The 18,641-nt window shown below is 43.3% G+C and overlaps 1 protein-coding gene across 2 annotated transcripts in view; it reads left to right on the plus strand.

The window, feature by feature from the left end:
- Positions 1-18,641, plus strand: part of BLNK (B cell linker) — a 122,756-nt gene that overhangs the window by 35,455 nt on the left and 68,660 nt on the right. For both annotated transcript variants that reach the window (XM_063132853.1, XM_063132852.1), the window contains exon 3: positions 12,155-12,201. In XM_063132853.1, coding sequence (XP_062988923.1) covers positions 12,155-12,201 — 47 coding nt within the window. The remainder of the gene's footprint in view (positions 1-12,154; positions 12,202-18,641) is intronic.

Raw genomic sequence — 18,641 nt, forward strand, 5'->3', positions numbered from 1 at the left:
AGCCACTGCTGATTGTTAGAAGGAAAAGTTAGCAATAGTGGCTTGCATCCAACATTAGTCTAACTTAAGTCTCATTCATTTCAATGTGCCTACTCTAAGTAGGACTAAGATTGGATACAACCCAGGGGTGTCTTCACGACGCTGCTTTGGCTGCCCATTCCTTCAAAACCCCATGGCATCACAGCTTGGGGTGGGACCTATTTGCCTCCAGAATACCTCCAGCCTCAAGCCAAAGTGAGGTCCCCATCGAGAGATGGAGGAAAGATGGTGTTGACCTCAGAGTTAAGCAAAAAGTCAGGGTAAGTCCCTGACTATTTAAATGTGCAGCTTTGGGAAAAAGCCCCATGGTGGCTGTGAGTGGGTGGCTGCAGCATATAACCAGTGCAGCGTCACTGTGCAGCCACCACAGGGTATACAGGGTGTATAAACAGCTCCCCAGTATGCTTTCTAGTTATATTGGATTAAACAAACAGGTATGCTCTGATGAAAGTCATGGCACTAGTACAATAACATAAGATCTTTGGTGGATCAGACCGAAGGTCCATCTAGTCCAGTGTCCTAGTGGTCAGGAAACCCACATCGTAGCTCTCCTCTCCTGTTTGCCCCCTTTTAACTGATATTCAGAGGGATACTGCCACTGAACTGGTATACATCCTTCCCAAACTGACTTTCACACAGAGACATCATGGCCCAGAGAATGGCACAAAGATCCAAGTTACAGCTGTACTGCTAAAACTAAGCAGAGCAAGTCCTAAAAACTGCTTGGATAGGAGAGTACAGATCTAACGAGTCAAATGTTTTGATATTGGCAGAGATTTCAGTCAGGCCTGCCTCCAAGTTAAGTATGTTTTGGAGCACAGATTTGTCACAAACACAGGACATTAAAGCACACCATAAATTATTTTTTTTTAAAAAGGCTGCTGTATATAATGGTAATTAAGCCATTTTTCCATTTCTTTTTTTCACACTAACTTCACTTTTATTTTAAAATATCTCTGCTCGAGCTAATGCAAACAGCTAAAGCACACAAACTGCTAAAGCAAACAGTTTGTTTGACATACAGTAAATATAAAACTCAAACTGCTTCGGGAACAAGTTTTTAAATGCATTCACTATTCAGGCCACTAGGTGTCAGGCTTTTCTATACTTGACTTGCATTCAGATCAAATTATCTCCCCGCTTCAATCCATGTTTATTTTTATTTTTTGCCAGTCACATACTGTCCTCTCTGTATCAGAACTATGGACCTCTAGCAGATATTCCTCACATCCCATGTTGTGATGTGCCCAGTTGGTCATACAGTCTGAGCATTGGTCTTAAAGACTAATTCAATCAATCAAATTTATTATGGTCATAGACCAGCAGATTAAAAATAGCTAGAAATACAGTAATTATAAAAGCAAGATACAGTAATTATAAAAGCAAGCCAAATTAAGAACAGGGAGACAAGAGTCGCTAACCGACAGCTTAAAATTACTGCAATTACAACTATTACGAAAGCAATCCAGTTAAAAACAGGGGAACAAGAGTCATGTAACTGAAACACAAGATGTCATAAGCGTAATAGTAATGGTACCCCTATAAACGCTTACTATCCTCGATTTATCCTAATTTTTCTGCAGGTCATAGCAGATGCACAGAATCGTGCTACATTGTGTGTAATCAGGGGGTTCCGATCACTCACTTCAGCCACCTTAGCCAAAAGTTCTTCCTCCCACTGACATCCAAGTATTATTTTGCCTTTCATATATGACCGTCATCAAGGATAGGCATGATTGAGCATTTGCTGAGGGCCAATGCCCTAGCAGGGGCCCACTGACAACAGACCCCTGGAGTTTCTGCTAGGGGTGTGCACGGACCCCCCCCACTCCGCTTCACTTGCAGATCCACGATTTTTGGAGCGGGCCGCTTCACCCCGCCCCCGCTCCACCCACTTCCACTCCGCTCCGCTCGGAGCTCCGGATCCGGATCGGAGCTCCGTTTTTTTCCCCATAGGCTTTCATTGAAAGCTAAAAAATTATACAACTTTTTTTCTGTTCAAGTTAGAAACCTCACATTTGGCACCATGACACCTCATGGGGGTATACACATGCACGCCAAGTTTCAAAGCAATCCCATCATCCCCTGATTTTTGGGGAATTTTTGAAAATCGGGCACCCCATTCACACCCCTTTCCATAGCTCCATCAATTTGCAAGTTAGAAACCTCAAACTCGCAACCATGATAGCTTATCCATGTGTCCCCATGGACGCCAAGTTTCAAGGCAATCCCATCATCCCCTGATTTTGGGGGAATTTTTGAAAATCGGGCACCCCATTCACACCCCTTTCCATAGCTCCGTCAATTTGCACGTTAGAAACCTCAAACTCACCACCATGAAAGCTTATCCAGGGATACATACGCATGCCGAGACTCAAGCAAATCCCATCATCCCCTGATTTTTGGGGAATTTATGAAAATCCAACACCCCTTTCCATAGCTCCATCAATTTTGCACATTAAAAAAAACCCTCAAACTCACCACCATGACAGCTTATCCAGGGATACATACGCACGCTGAGACTCAAGGCAGTCCCATCATCCCCTGTTTTTTGGCGGGGCTTAAACCTGCAAAATTTGGAACTTCCAAAACTCCAAGTGAGCGCAGGAAGGACTTCTCCCCTGAGTCAAAGCCACACACACACAACATCCCTGCGAGGTGGGCAGGGGAGGAGGGAGGGAAGGCAGGCAGGCATGCAGCTGGCATTTCTGGGGGCATAAGGAAGTGAGCCAAGGATAAGCCAGTAATGCATATAAAATGGAATAAATAAATAAATAAACAAAGGAGGGGTGGAATTAAAAGCAGCAATGTTGCTGAATAAACAGCAAGAAGAACTTTTTTAAAAAGGCTATATCTGTCTTTTACCAGCAATAGGGGGACGTGCCCGGGGGAGGGGAAGCAGCTGCCAGTTCAGCTCAAGAAAGCCATTGCTTCACCAACAGCTCTGAGCTTGAGAAGTAAACGCTCACTTCAACTCATAACAGGCATCGCTCCACCACTAAGAAGTAAACACTCACTTCGACTCATGATAGGCATTGCTCCACCGTTTTACTCTCTTTGGAAGGCTCTAATGGCCTTCCAGTGCAGGAGAGAGTGGGGGCACGTCCACGATGAGATGCCCTAGGGGAGCTCATCCCCTTGCACCACATCTTTTCAGTTGTTCCCCAAAGTTACGGTGGGTAGCAGTGCTGTGTTTCTATCTCTTATTCTTGGCTTAGTATATGATTTCAGGTTGTGTTTGTGCATTTGGTGGGGCTACTGTGTTAAAAAACACTGGGAAAAGTCCGTTCAGATGAAGAAAGAGAAGTTTCCCAGAATCCCAACTTACCCGTTTTGCCTATGCCCTCCTCTAACTTTGGGATCATGTGATCATGACTGGGAGCTGACTCTGCCCTCAGCCCTTTGAAAAAGGTATTTTTCCCGCCAATTTTTCCAAAAATTCTAGCGCACGACCCGCACCACGCAGAGAGGTGAGAGTAGTCTCAAAATGACCCCCATCCACGACTCTCTGTGCACAAGAATTTTCAGAACGATAGCTTAAAAATCAACCCAGTTATCCCCGATTGTTTTCCGCAATGCAATCCTATGGGCGAAAACCTCCGTTTGACCCGCGCTGTCCCTGTTTGTAATGTTTGTTTACCCGATTTTTAAAAAAATATAGCACGCGACCCACATGACACAGAGAGGTGAGAGTAGTCTCAAAATGGCCCCCATCCACGACTCTCTGTGCACAAGAATTTCCAGAACGATAGCTTAAAAATCAACCCAGTTATCCCCAATTGTTTTCCGCAATGCAATCCTATGGGCGAAATGTTTCAAGATGGCGATCGGAGCGCTCCGCCTGAACTAGGAGCTCCGAAAAATGGCCGCTTCTCTTCGCCTTGCTTCTAGGGGTCTGCGGTCCGCTTCTACTCTGCCTCTGGGTAAGGCGGAGCAGGCCAATCCGCTACTGCTTCTCCGCTCCTAATCGGAGCGGAGCACATGCCTAGTTTCTGCTTCTCTTCACCATTATATCTGGCTTGTTCACTGCCTCTGGCCCAGACAATGGTGGTGGTGAGAAGGATGCGCTTGAACTGCCACCGCCTACTTGCTCACTGGTAGCAATGATCGGAAATAGGATGAGAAGCAATACCAGCTGGTGACAACGGTGGTGAGAAGGTAGACTTACTGAGGGCCCACCAGGGGAGTCTCAAGGGCCCTCAAAAATCTGGAGCTGGCACTGCTTCTAGAGTACATTTCAAAAAATAGAGTGTGACTCAGGGCTCTCTCATTCCCTTCTAGGACCAGGGGAACTTCAGCACACATAATAATGGGGAATAGTAAGGCAGTGCAGGGGTGCTTCCAGACAAGACTTTTATTGTACGAACTCCCAGCCTCATTCACAGAATTTTACAGGGTCCAGACAACATCATCTTCCATCTATATTTTTCCTCCACCACTACTTCCATCTTTTTTTTTCTTCCCAGAAAACAATCCACTAAGGAGGGAAAGACAGAATAGCTTGGTGGGGCTATTTTGATTGGTAGTGCTAGGCACTGTCCGTCTAGAACAGTCAAGGACAGGAACAAGCCATGCACCAGTGGGATGTCCTAGTTCCTTTAGAAGTTGCCAAAATCAGAACAAATATATACTTTATAATATGGAACTTTTCATTGCTTTCAACATCTTGGATCTTATTTTAGGAAAAGTGGGGCATTTGTTTTTTTTAATGAGGCAAGCATCATGATAGCTGTATATTTTGCCTCATAATGTATAATGCTTGTCCCTCTCAAGGACTATATTAATAAACATGATTACAGAATGTTCATATTTTAATACTGGACTATATCACTTTGAACTCAGGCCCAAAATTCGAAATTAGCTTACTCAGTTCTGAGCAGTTCAGAAACAAACATATTTCTGTATTAATTAGACCTATATTTCTCTGTTTAGTCTCTCTACTAGAGGGAATGCTGGGGAACAGCCCCATTCCCTCGTAGAAAAGCTTTGGAAAGCAGGTGATAGAAAAAGGACAGAAAAGGGAATTATCTAGGTATTAATTTACTGTCTTGGCTGACTGAGCTAATTAGGGATTACAGAAGTATCCATTGGCTTCTGAATGCTTACATGTTCACAGAGGGTGTTAACAAATACTTCCAGAGAGGATTTCAGGACTAAAGAGCGTTTTCGGACAGGGGCAGGGGAGGAATCGTGTTTCCTTACCGTTGCTTTGCTTCCTGCTTCTCTTTCACAATAGGAAAAGGCAGAATCACATGGGGAAGAAACAGAAAACAAGAAGCAACCACATGGCCCATTCAGTGGGCATATTTATAGCACAACCTCTCCTGCACATGTCAAGAAATAGTGCTAGTCATTATAGCAGAGAAGAATCGGATTTTCCGGGTTTTATTTTGTAATAAAAACAACAGAAGGAATAGAAGACGTGCAGGTGGATCGCTGCATCACAAAATGACCCACGAAGATCCAAGAGTGGCCAGTCACAAGTGTGCTATAAAATGCTTATCTAAAGAATCTCTAAGTTAAGATATTTTAGCACATAGGACTGGTCACATCACAGTAATGTGTTGCGTGGTAAAATAAAAGTCTTGGGGTTGTTTGGTTTAAAACTGCACATCTGCAAACTCTGCACTATTCTGAGTCTTTCTAAGGCTATATGGCACACTAAAAGCAGATCAAAAGCTCAGTACAAATGTACATATAGCTTAGAGTGCTCTTTTCCTAGAGGGTGGGGGCGGAGGATGGGTATTGTTCATTTCTATGTGTGAAGTTGTTAACATAGCCCACTAACTGAGCAAGGGCCTTTGTATATTTGCTGAGCTATTTTGCTTTAGGAAGTGGTTCTTCAACAGATGATAAAAGGAGGTTGTTTTTGTTTAAAAAAATGATGCACAGCCTACTTCCTTAAAGGCAAAAAAAGATAATTTGTTTATCATTTAAATTTAGTATGATCAGTCTTAAGTCCAGCAGACATGGTTGTCTGCACAACCGAATGGTGGGGAAAAGCTAGCCTAGTAAAGGATATACATTTATATCAGGAGTACACAACATTTTCAGCCTGAGGGCAGCATTTGGTGTCAGCTGGGGAACTGGCTGACACCAGATGCCTGTGTGCAGGCATTAACATGTGCATACACACACAAACACACATGACCACAAACACACATCACACACACACACACACAAATACACCATTGTTCTGAGCAAGCATTATACTCATGCAAGGAGGTGACAGGGAACTTAAAGCGCATAACTATAGTAACTCCTTTCTTTTCTAATTAAAAAATCAAGTTCCAGTAATATATCCAATAGATAGAACTATGTATTTTCATAGAATCATATCATAGAATCATAGAATAGCAGAGTTGGAAGGGGCCTATAAGGCCATTGAGTCCAACCCCTTGCTCAATGCAGGAATCCACCTTAAAGCATCCCTGACAGATGGTTGTCCAGCTGCCTCTTGAATGCCTCTATGTGGGAGAGCCCATGACCTCCCAAGGTAATTGGTTCCATTGTTGTACTGCTCTAACAGTCAGGAAGTTTTTCCTGATGTCCAACCAGAATCTGGCTTCCTTTAACTTGAGCCCGTTATTCCGTGTCCTGCACTCTGGGAGGATCGAAAAGAGATCCTGGCCCTCCTCTGTGTGACAACCTTTTAAGTATTTGAAGAGTGCTATCATATCTCCCCTCAATCTTCTCTTCTTATTTATTTATTTATTTATTTAATTACATTTATATACCGCCCCACAGCCGAAGCTCTCTGGGTGGTTTACAACAATTAAAAATAGTAAACATTAAAAGTATACAAAAAATTTAAAAAACATAAAAACAGTATAAAAACAACAGTATCCATTTAAAAACAACAATTCTGGGGTCCATTAAAAACAAACTTAACATTGTTAAATGCTGTTAAAATGCCTGGGAGAAGAGAAAAGTCTTGACCTGGCGCCGAAAAGATAACAACGTTGGTGCCAGGCGAGCCTCATCGGGAAGATCATTCCACAGTCAGGGAGCAACCACTGAGAAGGCCCTCTCCCTTGTTGCCATCCTCCGAGCTTCCCTCGGAGTAGGCACTCGGAGGAGGACCTTAGATGTTGAGCACAGTGTATGGGTAGGTTCATGTCGGGAGAGACGTTCCATCAGGTATTGTGGTCCCAAGCCATGTAGGGCTTCATAGGTTAAGACCAGCACCTTGAATTATTTATTTATTTATTTATTTTATTACATTTATATACCGCCCCCCAGCCGAAGCTCTCTGGGCAGTTTACAACAATTAAAAATAGGAAACATTAAAAGTACACACAAAAAATTAAAAAACATAAAAACAGTATAAAAACAACAACAGTATCCATTTAAAACAACAATTCTGGGGTCCATTAAAAACAAACTTAACGTTATTAAATGCTGCTTAAAATGCCTGGGAGAAGAGAATTGGGCTCGGAAACATATAGGCAGCCAATGCAAGCGGGCCAGAATCGGTGTTATATGCTCAAACCTCCCTGTTCCAGCTATCAATCTGGCCGCCGCATTTTGCACAAGCTGCAGCTTCCGGACTGTCTTCAAAGGCTGCCCCATGTAGAGGGCATTGCAGTAATCTAATTTGGAAGTTACCAAAGTATGGACAACTGAAGCTAGGTTATCCCTGTCCAGATAGGGGCGTAAGTGGGCCACCAACCGAAGTTGGTAGAAAGCACTCTGTGCCACCGAGGCCACCTGAGCCTCAAATGACAAAGATGGTTCTAGGAGAACCCCCAAGCTATGGACCTGCTCCTTCAGGGGGAGTGCAACCCCATCCAGAACCGGTTGAACACCCCCCATCCGATCAGATGAACCACCCAACAGCAGCATCTCAGTCTTGTCTGGATTGAGCTTCAGTTTATTAGCCCTCATCCAGTCCATTGTCGCAGCCAAGCACCGGTTCAGCACATCCACAGCCACACCTGATGAGGATGAAAGGGAGAAGTAGAGCTGCATGTCGTCAGCGTACTGATAACAGCGCACTCCAAAACTCTGGATGACCGCACCCAATGGTTTCATGTACATGTTAAACAGTATGGAGGACAAGATCGACCCCTGCGGAACCCCATACTGGAGAGTCCACGGGGCCGAGCAATGTCCCCCAAGTACCACCTTCTGGAGCCGTCCTGCTAAGTAGGAGCGGAACCACTGCAATGCAGTGCCCCCCACTCCCAACTCAGCCAGACGTTCCAGAAGGATACCATGGTCGATGGTATCGAAAGCTGCTGAGAGATCAAGGAGAATCAACAGAGTCACACTCCCCCTGTCTTTCTCCCGACATAGGTCATCATACAGGGCAACCAAGGCTGTTTCCGTGCCAAAGCCAGGCCTGAAACCCGACTGAAGTGGACCCAGATAATCAGTCTCATCCAAGAGTGTCTGGAGCTGGCCCGCCACCACCCGCTCAAGGACCTTGCCCAGGAATGGAACATTTGCTACCGGCCTGTAGTTACTAAGGTTTTCCGGGTCCAAGGAAGTTTTCTTCAGGAGTGGTCTCACAACCGCCTCTTTCAGATGGTCTGGGACCACTCCCTCTCGTAGAGAGGCATTAATCACTTCCTTGGCCCAGCCGGCTGTTCCATCCCTACTAGCTTTTATTAGCCAAGAGGGGCAAGGATCCAGAGCGGAGGTGGTTGCGCGGACCTGTCCAAGCACCTTGTCCACATCCTCGAGCTGTACCAACTGAAACTCATCCAAGATTACAGGACAAGACTGTACTCTGGACACCTCACTAGATTCACCTGCTATAACACTGGAGTCTAAGTCCTGGCGGATGCAAAAGATTTTATTCTGGAAGTGCCGGGCAAATTCATTACAGGCTAAACATGCCCAGGCTAAACATGCCCAGTTGTTTCAGTCTCTCTTCATAGGGCTTTGTTTCCAGACCCCTGAACATCCTTTTTGCCCTATTTTAATAGTTAATTGGGCAGAAGAGTCTTTAATAACTCACTAGAACAGGGGTGGGAAACATCCAAAGGTCCGGGGGGGGGGCATTTTCTCTCCCAGATGCTCTCCATGGGCCACATTTCATGGGATGCCATGCAGTCTGTGCTGCAAATGCAAAGAGAAAAACCTGTAATTCAGTGGCAAACTGCTCCGTTGCACTACTGAGTGTTGCAGTAGCTGAATTTAGCTTCAGAATCTCCTGAAATTTAATATTTTAAATGAGATTACATCATTTTTAAAAATCATTTTGAGAGGGAGTAAAGGAATACCTTGTCTTCAACATTTTATTCATAATTCTAAAATAAAATATTTCATAAACTGTTTTTCCAATTTTTTAAAAAAAAACAACTTGGAAAATATATAGTAATTTCTTCCTAGAATGGGTTGCTTACTTTTTTTCTGACTCCTGTGCTTTAAGAACAGCAGAACAAGCTGATACCTTTTTCTTGGCATGTAGGAGGGGGGAAAATCATGTGTGGAATTTCTCCTTCATTTCAATCTGCTAGTTTAAAAGCTGGCTGCTCCTTTCCTATCCATTTTCTAAGTAAGTTCATTTAAAATAGAAGGAAAAATATAAATATTTGGTGCTAGATACATTGTTATTCGTCACAGTGAAGGCCCAGCATACAAAAAGTGACATCAATAATAAGAAGACTGGGTTGCTTGTTTTAGATTTATATTTTCATGTTCCATAAGAATTTGCTGATTTCCAGAACTGGTGAGGCATCCCCTAATTATGGTACACAGTGTGTGAAACTAGGTTTCTGTTTTGTGTTACATTATAATTATAGGATTAGTATTAAATATAGATGGTTTTCAAATGTCTGAAACGCCTTATTTTCCTAATTCAGATAAGAATCTTAATGAGAAGCAGAGATACAGTTGAATTGGAAAATAGTCTGTAGAGGTTCAGTTTTGCTGAAATACTACATGTCTCCCACTTATTATATTTACTTTAGGGATAGTCAGATCCACTTAGTTCCACTTTGATTTTTTTTTGTTTTTGTCTTTGTTTTTGTTTTGTTTTTGCTAGGCAAGCAATAGTCCAGACTAGATTGCAGCTTCTTGGATAGATTCCGCAATGTACTCCACACATATGCTTCTAGACTAGACAGCATGACTTCCATCTCTTGAAATCTAGTGTTCTAATACCTGGGTGGAATCTAGGTGAGAGATGGATTTGTGGTGATGGCAAGAACACAGTAGTCTTGGGGTGGATCAGTGGATGGGGTCCAGCAGTTTCCAGTAGGCCTGAATGGGGAGCTTGGTACAAAAGCTGACTCTTCAGCCAAGGTGTATTGCTAAATCACTTTCTCCTTGCTTTCCTAACAACTGCCCTAAAAGGGGTAGGGGGTGGGGGAAGCAAAACAAAGGGCATGGCTAGACGAGGGGGTTGAAGGCGATGATCTCACAATTTTATGATTGCCACATTGCCCCTCTCATTTTACATGTGTGCGTGACGGTCCCAGGAGAAAGATTGCCCCCCTCAGTCTACGTCACGCCCACCATTTTGTTTTGTTTTTTTAATCAAAAATGAGCGCATGAGCACTTGTGCGCAAAAGGTAAGTTGTTTTCTTTTTTAAAAAAAGTCCCGCTCACCCCACCCCACCCCCGATGGGCTTGGAACTCCTGAAGAGCTCCATGCCCGGGTCCTCACAGTTACTCACGAGGAGCCGGGATGAAAACAGGAGGCCCGGCCACATGTCCCACAGTCTCGGGACTGCAGGAAAAAGCAGGAAAATGTGTAGGGTGATGTCCCAGGGAAAGGGGGGGATCATCCCTCCCTGCTCCCGGGATCCCCTGTGCATCATGTGGATGCACAGAGATGATCTCGGGGCAATCCCCGGGATATCACCAGGTCTAGACATGCCCCAAAACTCTAGCCAGGATATAAAACAGCAGCATTCAGAAACCAGTAGGAGAATATTTCAGTCTACCAGGAATAATGCTCTGCTGCTGAACTGGAACACAACCTATCTACAACAACAACATGCAGGGCTGACTTGACTTAAGCAAAACCCCAGGCAGGATCTACACTAATGATTTATAACGGTTTATAGCAGTTTTGACAACTGTTCAGGCCTAGGACACATTGCATATACCACTTTCACACAGTTTTCAAAGTATTATATCCTGCTTGGTGTAGATGTAGCCCCACACTCTTACTGGGCTTTCTTCTTCTGGAGTCTTTCCAGGTTTACAATGGGATCCTTTAGATGGTGAACAGGTAATTTGGAATGGAAAACATCCCTTCTCAGCAATGCACTATATGTTCAATGAAACAGTGCCATCTAGTGGATGAATTATAGCCAAATGCCAGCTTTACACACTCCCGATATGGCACCATGAACTTGAAAGCGGAATAAAGGGAGGAAATGTGGAAGACATACTGGAGGTTGACGATGTCATGTAAAGGACCCACAAACTTCTGTGTGTGGCCAATCATGAGTGTGCAATAAAAGCCTCATGTAGAAATGCTCTAAAACAACACTGCAGTCATCAAAAGATGGACATGCATGTGTGAACAGAACCTGAGGGTTATTGTTGTTGTTGTTTTCCCAGTCACAGTGCTAAATGAGATAGGCTGCTGGGAGGATCCATTCTATATGCCATCTAAGGTGCTAATTTGCTTAAAACCAGACCTGACCAGGATTCTAAACCACAGATGTTCAAGAGTAAAAGAAAGCCATTGGCTGAAGCAAACTGGTTGAATGGTTTTATTTCTGAGTTAGCAATGTTTCCTGCCCTCTTTCCTTTACCCCAGATTCTCCGGGATTACAAAATGCCCTTAGAAAGATAATCAATGGAAGCTCCCAAAAGGAGACTTGCTAAAAGAATCTTCTGTTTGTTATTTTCATAATTATTCATTAACCAGTGTTTCTCACAGAATGCATTTCTGGGAAGATTTTGCACCGTACAACGTGTGCTACTTGCCCTCCACAATAATCACCAAGTGTTAGTAATAACGCGTTAATAAGTAACTTGGACTTAATCATTCTGTGCTATGTTCTAAACTAAAAGTAATGTTAAAAGAATATGACTAACTCTACATAGTATGCAATCTGTGTGCCAGCCAAAGTGAAACTCAATTTCAATTTACTCTTCATTTGATTTATCTGTTTTCTTCAGAAATATTTTTCTCTCTCTCTTTCAGAACTTATCAGAATATGAAATGAACAGATTCTGTATAATGGACCAGCCGTAAGTTTTTCCTTTTTTCCCCTCCTCACCTCCTTCATGAAAGGAACAATTCCTGTGATACAGATGTTTCCTTTCATATTTAACTTTTTACATAGAATGGAATCAGAACAAAAACCCTGGCCCAAACACACACACACCATTTCTAGACTGGCTTGTGTTTCAACAACAAATCCAAATTTCCTTTCTAAGTAAACGCTACCTCCCACAGGCTGTTAAGACTATTTGAGCTACTTCACATATCAAATATTTTTAAACATGTTATATGTTCACATGCTGGAATACCACGCCTGACCATTTTGTAACATGTGTGCACACAGCAAAAGAGGAGCATGTGCGTTCTTATCATGTGTGTGATCATATTATTTATAAGATGTGCGTGATCATAAGATTCTGTGTCCAATAAAATTGTTGAACAATGAGCAATGGAAAGGAAGAAAAGGAATCAAAATACAGAACTGGTATATTATGTTTGGTCTCCGTGCAATTGACGATACAAGGAAGTATACCTACAGTAGAGTTTGATGCAGTGGTTTCTGTTTACAATCACAATCCTATACATTTCTTCTCAGAAGTAATCCAAACTGATTTCAATGGGACTGACTTCCAGGTAAGTGTGTATAGGATTGCAGCCTTCATATAGTTCTGAATACTGGATATGATGTCAAATAACTAATCAATTGTTCAGAATGCTCTGAACTTGGAGGCTTCCAAGATTCCTATGCCCTGCTCAGCTGAAGCTGGCAGGGCAGGAAGAGCAATGGAGACCCATCCTCCCCTTCCGGTGATTTCACTAGACTGGTTTTTCAGTCCATCTAGTGAGGGTACCTTGGGGGGTGGGGGAGGAAGTTGGAGGAGGGTTGGGATATCTCGTATCCTGGCTTCTTTAGTCTCCCTGCCTCCCCACCCAGCAGAACGCCCCTTTCCTCCTACTTCAAGGTTGCTTTTCGGACCTTAGAAGGGTTTTTCTGAGCAATCCTATGGCCTTGGGATGCTAGGGAACATAGAACTGCTCTCTCCATTAACAAATTACCACATGGGTAATAGAAAACCTTTAGCTCTTATTTTCATCTAAAGCTCCAGATGGTGTATGAGATCTATTGCCATGATGCCTACAGAGAGAGAGAGAATGTTTCTCTACACAGAGGCTTTTTATCCCACAACTTTACTGGGACTTCTGCTTCCGGATTCTTTGCAGGATTAAGATTGTCCCTTTACACGCTCTTCCACTTTTTTCCTGGGGAGTTTCTTTATCCACAAGTTCTACATATATCATTATACAGCTGCTACATGGCGCTGTGGTATAGCCACTGTTATAGCATAACTTCCTGAAAAAATTAACTTCCTGAAAAAATTCAACTTGCAATATTTAAATAGCTCATTATCCTCAATCTTTAAAAAAATGGGATAAAGGTCAGAAAACATGGGAGTGGCCCTGGAGCTGTAATGTAAAAGGACACAGAAACATCTGTGAGTAACCAATCTCAATTGCAGGATAAAAACCTCATGTAGAGAGGCTGAGATTAAGAACTTGATCAGACTAGGCTTTTACTATGTTATCGCTTTGCCCTGCTTGAGCAATTTTGCAAGCTATCCACATGAGGTCATGATGGTCCTGCAGCCGCCCCATGATTTCCCCCCACTTTGCCTGTATTTTTTCACAATCAGGAAAAATCTATTATTATTTTTTTCTGGAGCACCATGGTACTGCAAAGAAACAGTAATGTGTTCCCTGTATTCACACCTTGTGCCATTTCTATGGGGGTTTGATTGTGATGTTTCTGAATGGGTGTATCTGCATAGCACAGTTTTGCTCCCCTTTCTGTTAGTTGGTGTTGTAGAAACATGGCTGTTTTTCCCTTACTTTTTATTTTGATAGCATGTTTCTAAGTTTGATCCTTCTGGAGTTACCTCCTTTCGTTAACAACAGTTAAAGCTGCAAGAGCTATACTAGAATAACCAAATTTAAAAGAGGGCAGGGCACCTGCAACTTTAACTGTGGTGATGAAGAGGGAATTTCACCAGGTTCCCCATATATACAAATGACACCTGCTGAAATTTCCTTTCCTATGCAACTGTTAAAGATACAGGAGCCCTGTCCTCCTTTCCATATGGTCACCGTAGACAGAGGGAAATTGTGGTGGAGGGGTGGGAACAAGGTGGCAAGAGTAGGGACAAGTGGAAGGTACGCAGACAGGAAATCATGTTACATGACAAAAATGTTCACAGTGTAGTAGATACCATGAAATTCTGCATTGAAAGAAAAAAATGGAACACGAGCAAGAATGTTACCAGGTGATCAGACTGAGAGAGAAGGAAGGAAGGAAGGAAGGAAGGAAGGAAGGAAGGAAGGAAGGAAATGCTGTTCTTTTCTCTCTAAAGCAAATAAACAGGTTAATGGGCAACAGAAAGCAAAATGTCAGTGTAGCAAATATGATTATGTAAATCTCTCTATTTGAAATTGTTACTGATTTCCATTTCCCAATCACCAAGTGTCTTGTTTGCACTATGCACTGTTGCATTTAGTCTGATAAGGCTGTTTCAATAATAGAGTTGTAATTATTAACTTACTATTAACTTAAAACTTGCTATTTTATTGTTTTACTCTGTACAGCACCATGTACACTGATAATAATAATAATACTAAATGTGAAAATGTCAGGAGGGCCTTCTGGCAGACATGAAATCTAATAAGATGACATTCCAACTGAACACATTCTCAAGGGCAGCTCTTACTGATCCAACCCTTCACTACTGGCTCCCAGTTTCAAGATCATGTTGAGAGACGGAAGCTGTCCTTCTAGGCTGGCCTGGTTGATGTTCCTATCATCAATCCACATGTCTGCCATTTCCCTCGGAACCACGAATTCCTATCGTCATCTTCGCAGCATGTAAGGTTTTAGTCAACCGTAGCAGTAAAGATGGGGGTCATGGCATGAGGTGGCAAAAGTGGGTCAAAGGCCTGGAAGGAGCTGTGACTGGAGGACATAAAGCAAATGAGATGAGAGATCAGAACAAAAGAAGATGCAGGACAGGGAGGATGGATTCAGGCTTAGGCTGCAATCTTACACATGTTTAGACAGAAAAAAAGTGCTATAATTCCCAGCATCCCCCAGCCAGCCGGGAGTTATAGGACTTTTTTGCTGTCTAAACATGCGTAGCATTGCACCTTTAATCATTAATCATTAAGATATGTTGGACTGCAACTCCCATCAACCACAACCAGCATGGCTGTGTTGGCTGGGGTTGATGGGAGTTGTAGTCCAACACATCTGGAGGGCACTGGGTTGAGGGAGGCTGGATTAAAGCATGGTTAGTGTTCCATTGGCCTTTAGTAGCAAGCAATGCAACCGAGGTAGGCAGACTATGGTTAGAGAGTTATCTGGGTGTGTTTAGCAAGGAGAAGCAGCAACAATGTATACTGCAGTACCAATTCTCCTGTTACTCACCAATTGCTCTCTATGGGGGGTGGGACAGTCTATTTCACACATAGGTGTATAAAATAAACACACACACACACACACACACACACACACACACACACACACACTTTCTCTATTGAAATCTGTGAAATCTGTGCAATTCACAGGGAAGCTGCTTATATTTATATTACATTGATATTCCTAGAGCCACATTTTAGTATCTACCAAGAAACAGAATCCATGGTGGGGTTATGTAGGTTTTGTGGTGGGGCTATGCAAATAGGCGCAGGCAGAGTTGTCAGTTGTGTTCCAACTGACGACCAAAACAGACATTAGCTTAAAGGGCTGTCTTCACAGCGCCGGGTTGGTGTCGCCTCCCTCTCAAACATGTAGTATCCCTCAGGCATAGGGACCATATGGGTGAGCTTACCTGCTCAGCCTGCCACTTGCCCCTAGACTACCAGGCAATAACTTCAGAGTCTTTTCCTTGCTGGATTCCTTTATTACTAAAACCTCCTAGAACAGTGACACTCCAAAACCCTGTAGCAAGGCCCACACCACCAAGTGGCTGAAACAGAGGCCCCGCCCATGCTGTCCCTCTCCCATGGTGGTTCCAGGTAATCCCGATGCCGAGGAGGGAGCGTGGGATTTCTGGGCAGCCATTCAGGTTCCAGAGCAGCCTCCGCCCTCTTCCTGGTGGAAGGTTACCAATCACCAGTTGCCTTCCACCAGGCATTGGCCCTGGAGCAATATCAAAAGGTGGTAGCGCCATATTGACATTGCTTTGATTGAAAAATTTGGGGTAAATCCCTGGCATTTTCAAACCGCAGCATTGCGGGAAAACACAGTAGTGGCTGCAAAGCTGCACCTGCATCGTCTAACCAATGCAGCCCAGATCCTCAGCCACCGTGGGGCTTTCCCCACATATAGACAGCCCCTAAATGTGCCATTGGGGCAGGTTGTACCACAGTTGTGTTCCATTAGTTTCCAGCTGTACGTGAGTGGCTACCATTCTCATATACCAGGCAAAATAAACTGTTGCATTGGAAGACCTTGTTGCAGTGAGTGTAAAAGTTGCCCCTCATGCTTGGCAATGGGTTGTCCAGTTTCCATCAACACAGGGGTCACATAATAGGACACATGTACTTAGAACTCCTTGTCTTGCCCCGCCCCGCAGCCTCCTGTTTATCATAATGAGACAGCCATTTTGCTACTATATTATGTAAGTAAAAACAGAAGTGTGAGGATCAAATTACAAGGTACATGAAACCTCTCCCTATTTATTTATTTATTTATTTATTTATTTATGTATTTACCAAACTCAAGTCACTCCTCCTTAAAGCAGCATTTCCCAACTTAAATCCTTCTTGCCACCTGGAGCTGCTATTAGTCACAGAGGGTAACACTTCCAAAAAAAAACAATGTTTGTGCCTATAAGTTTTCCTCTGTGAGGCTAATAGCAGGTTTGGGCAGGGTTTGGATTGGGGCCACACCGTGGGGTAAAAGGTTAGACCCACGCCATACTGCCATTGCCCCAATCCAATTCCCTAAGCTGCTTTTGATGATGATGATGATGATAGTAATAATAATAATAATGATAATGATAATAATGGGGAGTTGCAATAACACAGTAGTGGGGAACCTATATCCCTCCAGCTATTCTTAAATTCTAACTCCCATCAACCCCAGCCAGCATGATCTATTGTCAGGGTTGAAGGGAGTTGGAGTCCAACAATATGGCCATGATTTCCCCAACCCTACAATAACAGAACTTCCCATGTGACATTGTTTTGGCCCTGACTGTACGGTTTTGATACACTGCTTTTGCTGCACTCAGCAAGTGAAGCAAGATCTTCTGGGGGGGGGGGTTCACTCCTTGTGAGAACACACCAACAATCAAGAGAAAATGGCCTCTTACGATCCCTACTTTGACTCTTTCCAGAGGACTAGTAGAATCCTCAGAGCAGCCTTCATGTCAGTACATCACACATGCATTTGACAAATCTGTGGCCATAGCATTATTCGGTGCTCTAGTGCTCTAGCTGACCAGAGTCCAGAAATAGACCCGTATATCGGAATGATCACAGCTGTGACTTCATATTTATTGCACCAGTGGCTTGCCCATATACTTGAATAGGTTGAGAAAATGTACACTATCAGTGAACCCCGGCACGTCTGCACTTCTGGCTCTCCTACCTCCGTCAAGCACACTGACAGTTCATATCGCCTGAAGCATGTTGTCATCAGCTTGTAGTGCTGCCTCTCTGCTGTATTGAAATATAATTGTTTGTATAAAATACCAACAATGTTTCTGTTACAAGGAAGGGCTTGCCTTGAATGTCTACAGTAAAGTAACCATATGAAAAGGAGGACAGGGCTCCTGTATCTTTAACAGTTGTATTGAAAAGGGAGTTGCAGTGGGTGTCATTTGTATGCCTGCAGCACCTGGTGAAATCCCCTCTTCATCACAACAGTTAAAGCCTCAGAAGCCCTGTCCTCTTTTGTATCTGATTACGCTAGGAAGAATTCCTGCAACTTTAACTGTTGTGATGAAGAGGGAATTTCACCAGGTGAAATTTGCATGCATACAAATGACACCTGCTGAAATTCCTTTTTCAATACAACTGTTAAAGATAAAGGAGGCCTGTCCCCCTTTTATAATCATAATCATCATAATAAATTTATTTCTCACCCGCCTCTCCCTCTGGATCGAGGCAGGGTGCAACACCAAATACAAAACATCATAAAATACATATAACTGATTAAAAACATACAAAACTAAAAGGTATCTTAAAATTCAACTTGGTAGGCCTGCCAGAAGAGATCTGTCTTTATGGCTTTCTTAAATTCCGGAAGACTAAGTTGACAAATCTCTTCCAACCGGTCATTCCACAGTCGGGAGTGGCAGAATAAAAGGTCCTCTGGGTAATAGTTGTCAGCCTAGTTTTTGACGACTGGAGTAAATTCTTCCCAGAGGACCTGAATGTGTGGGGCGGATTGTATGGGAGAAGGTGATCCCAC

Source organism: Elgaria multicarinata, chromosome 8, assembly GCF_023053635.1.
Source record: "Elgaria multicarinata webbii isolate HBS135686 ecotype San Diego chromosome 8, rElgMul1.1.pri, whole genome shotgun sequence".
In the NCBI taxonomy this organism is placed as follows: Eukaryota; Metazoa; Chordata; class Lepidosauria; order Squamata; family Anguidae; genus Elgaria; species Elgaria multicarinata.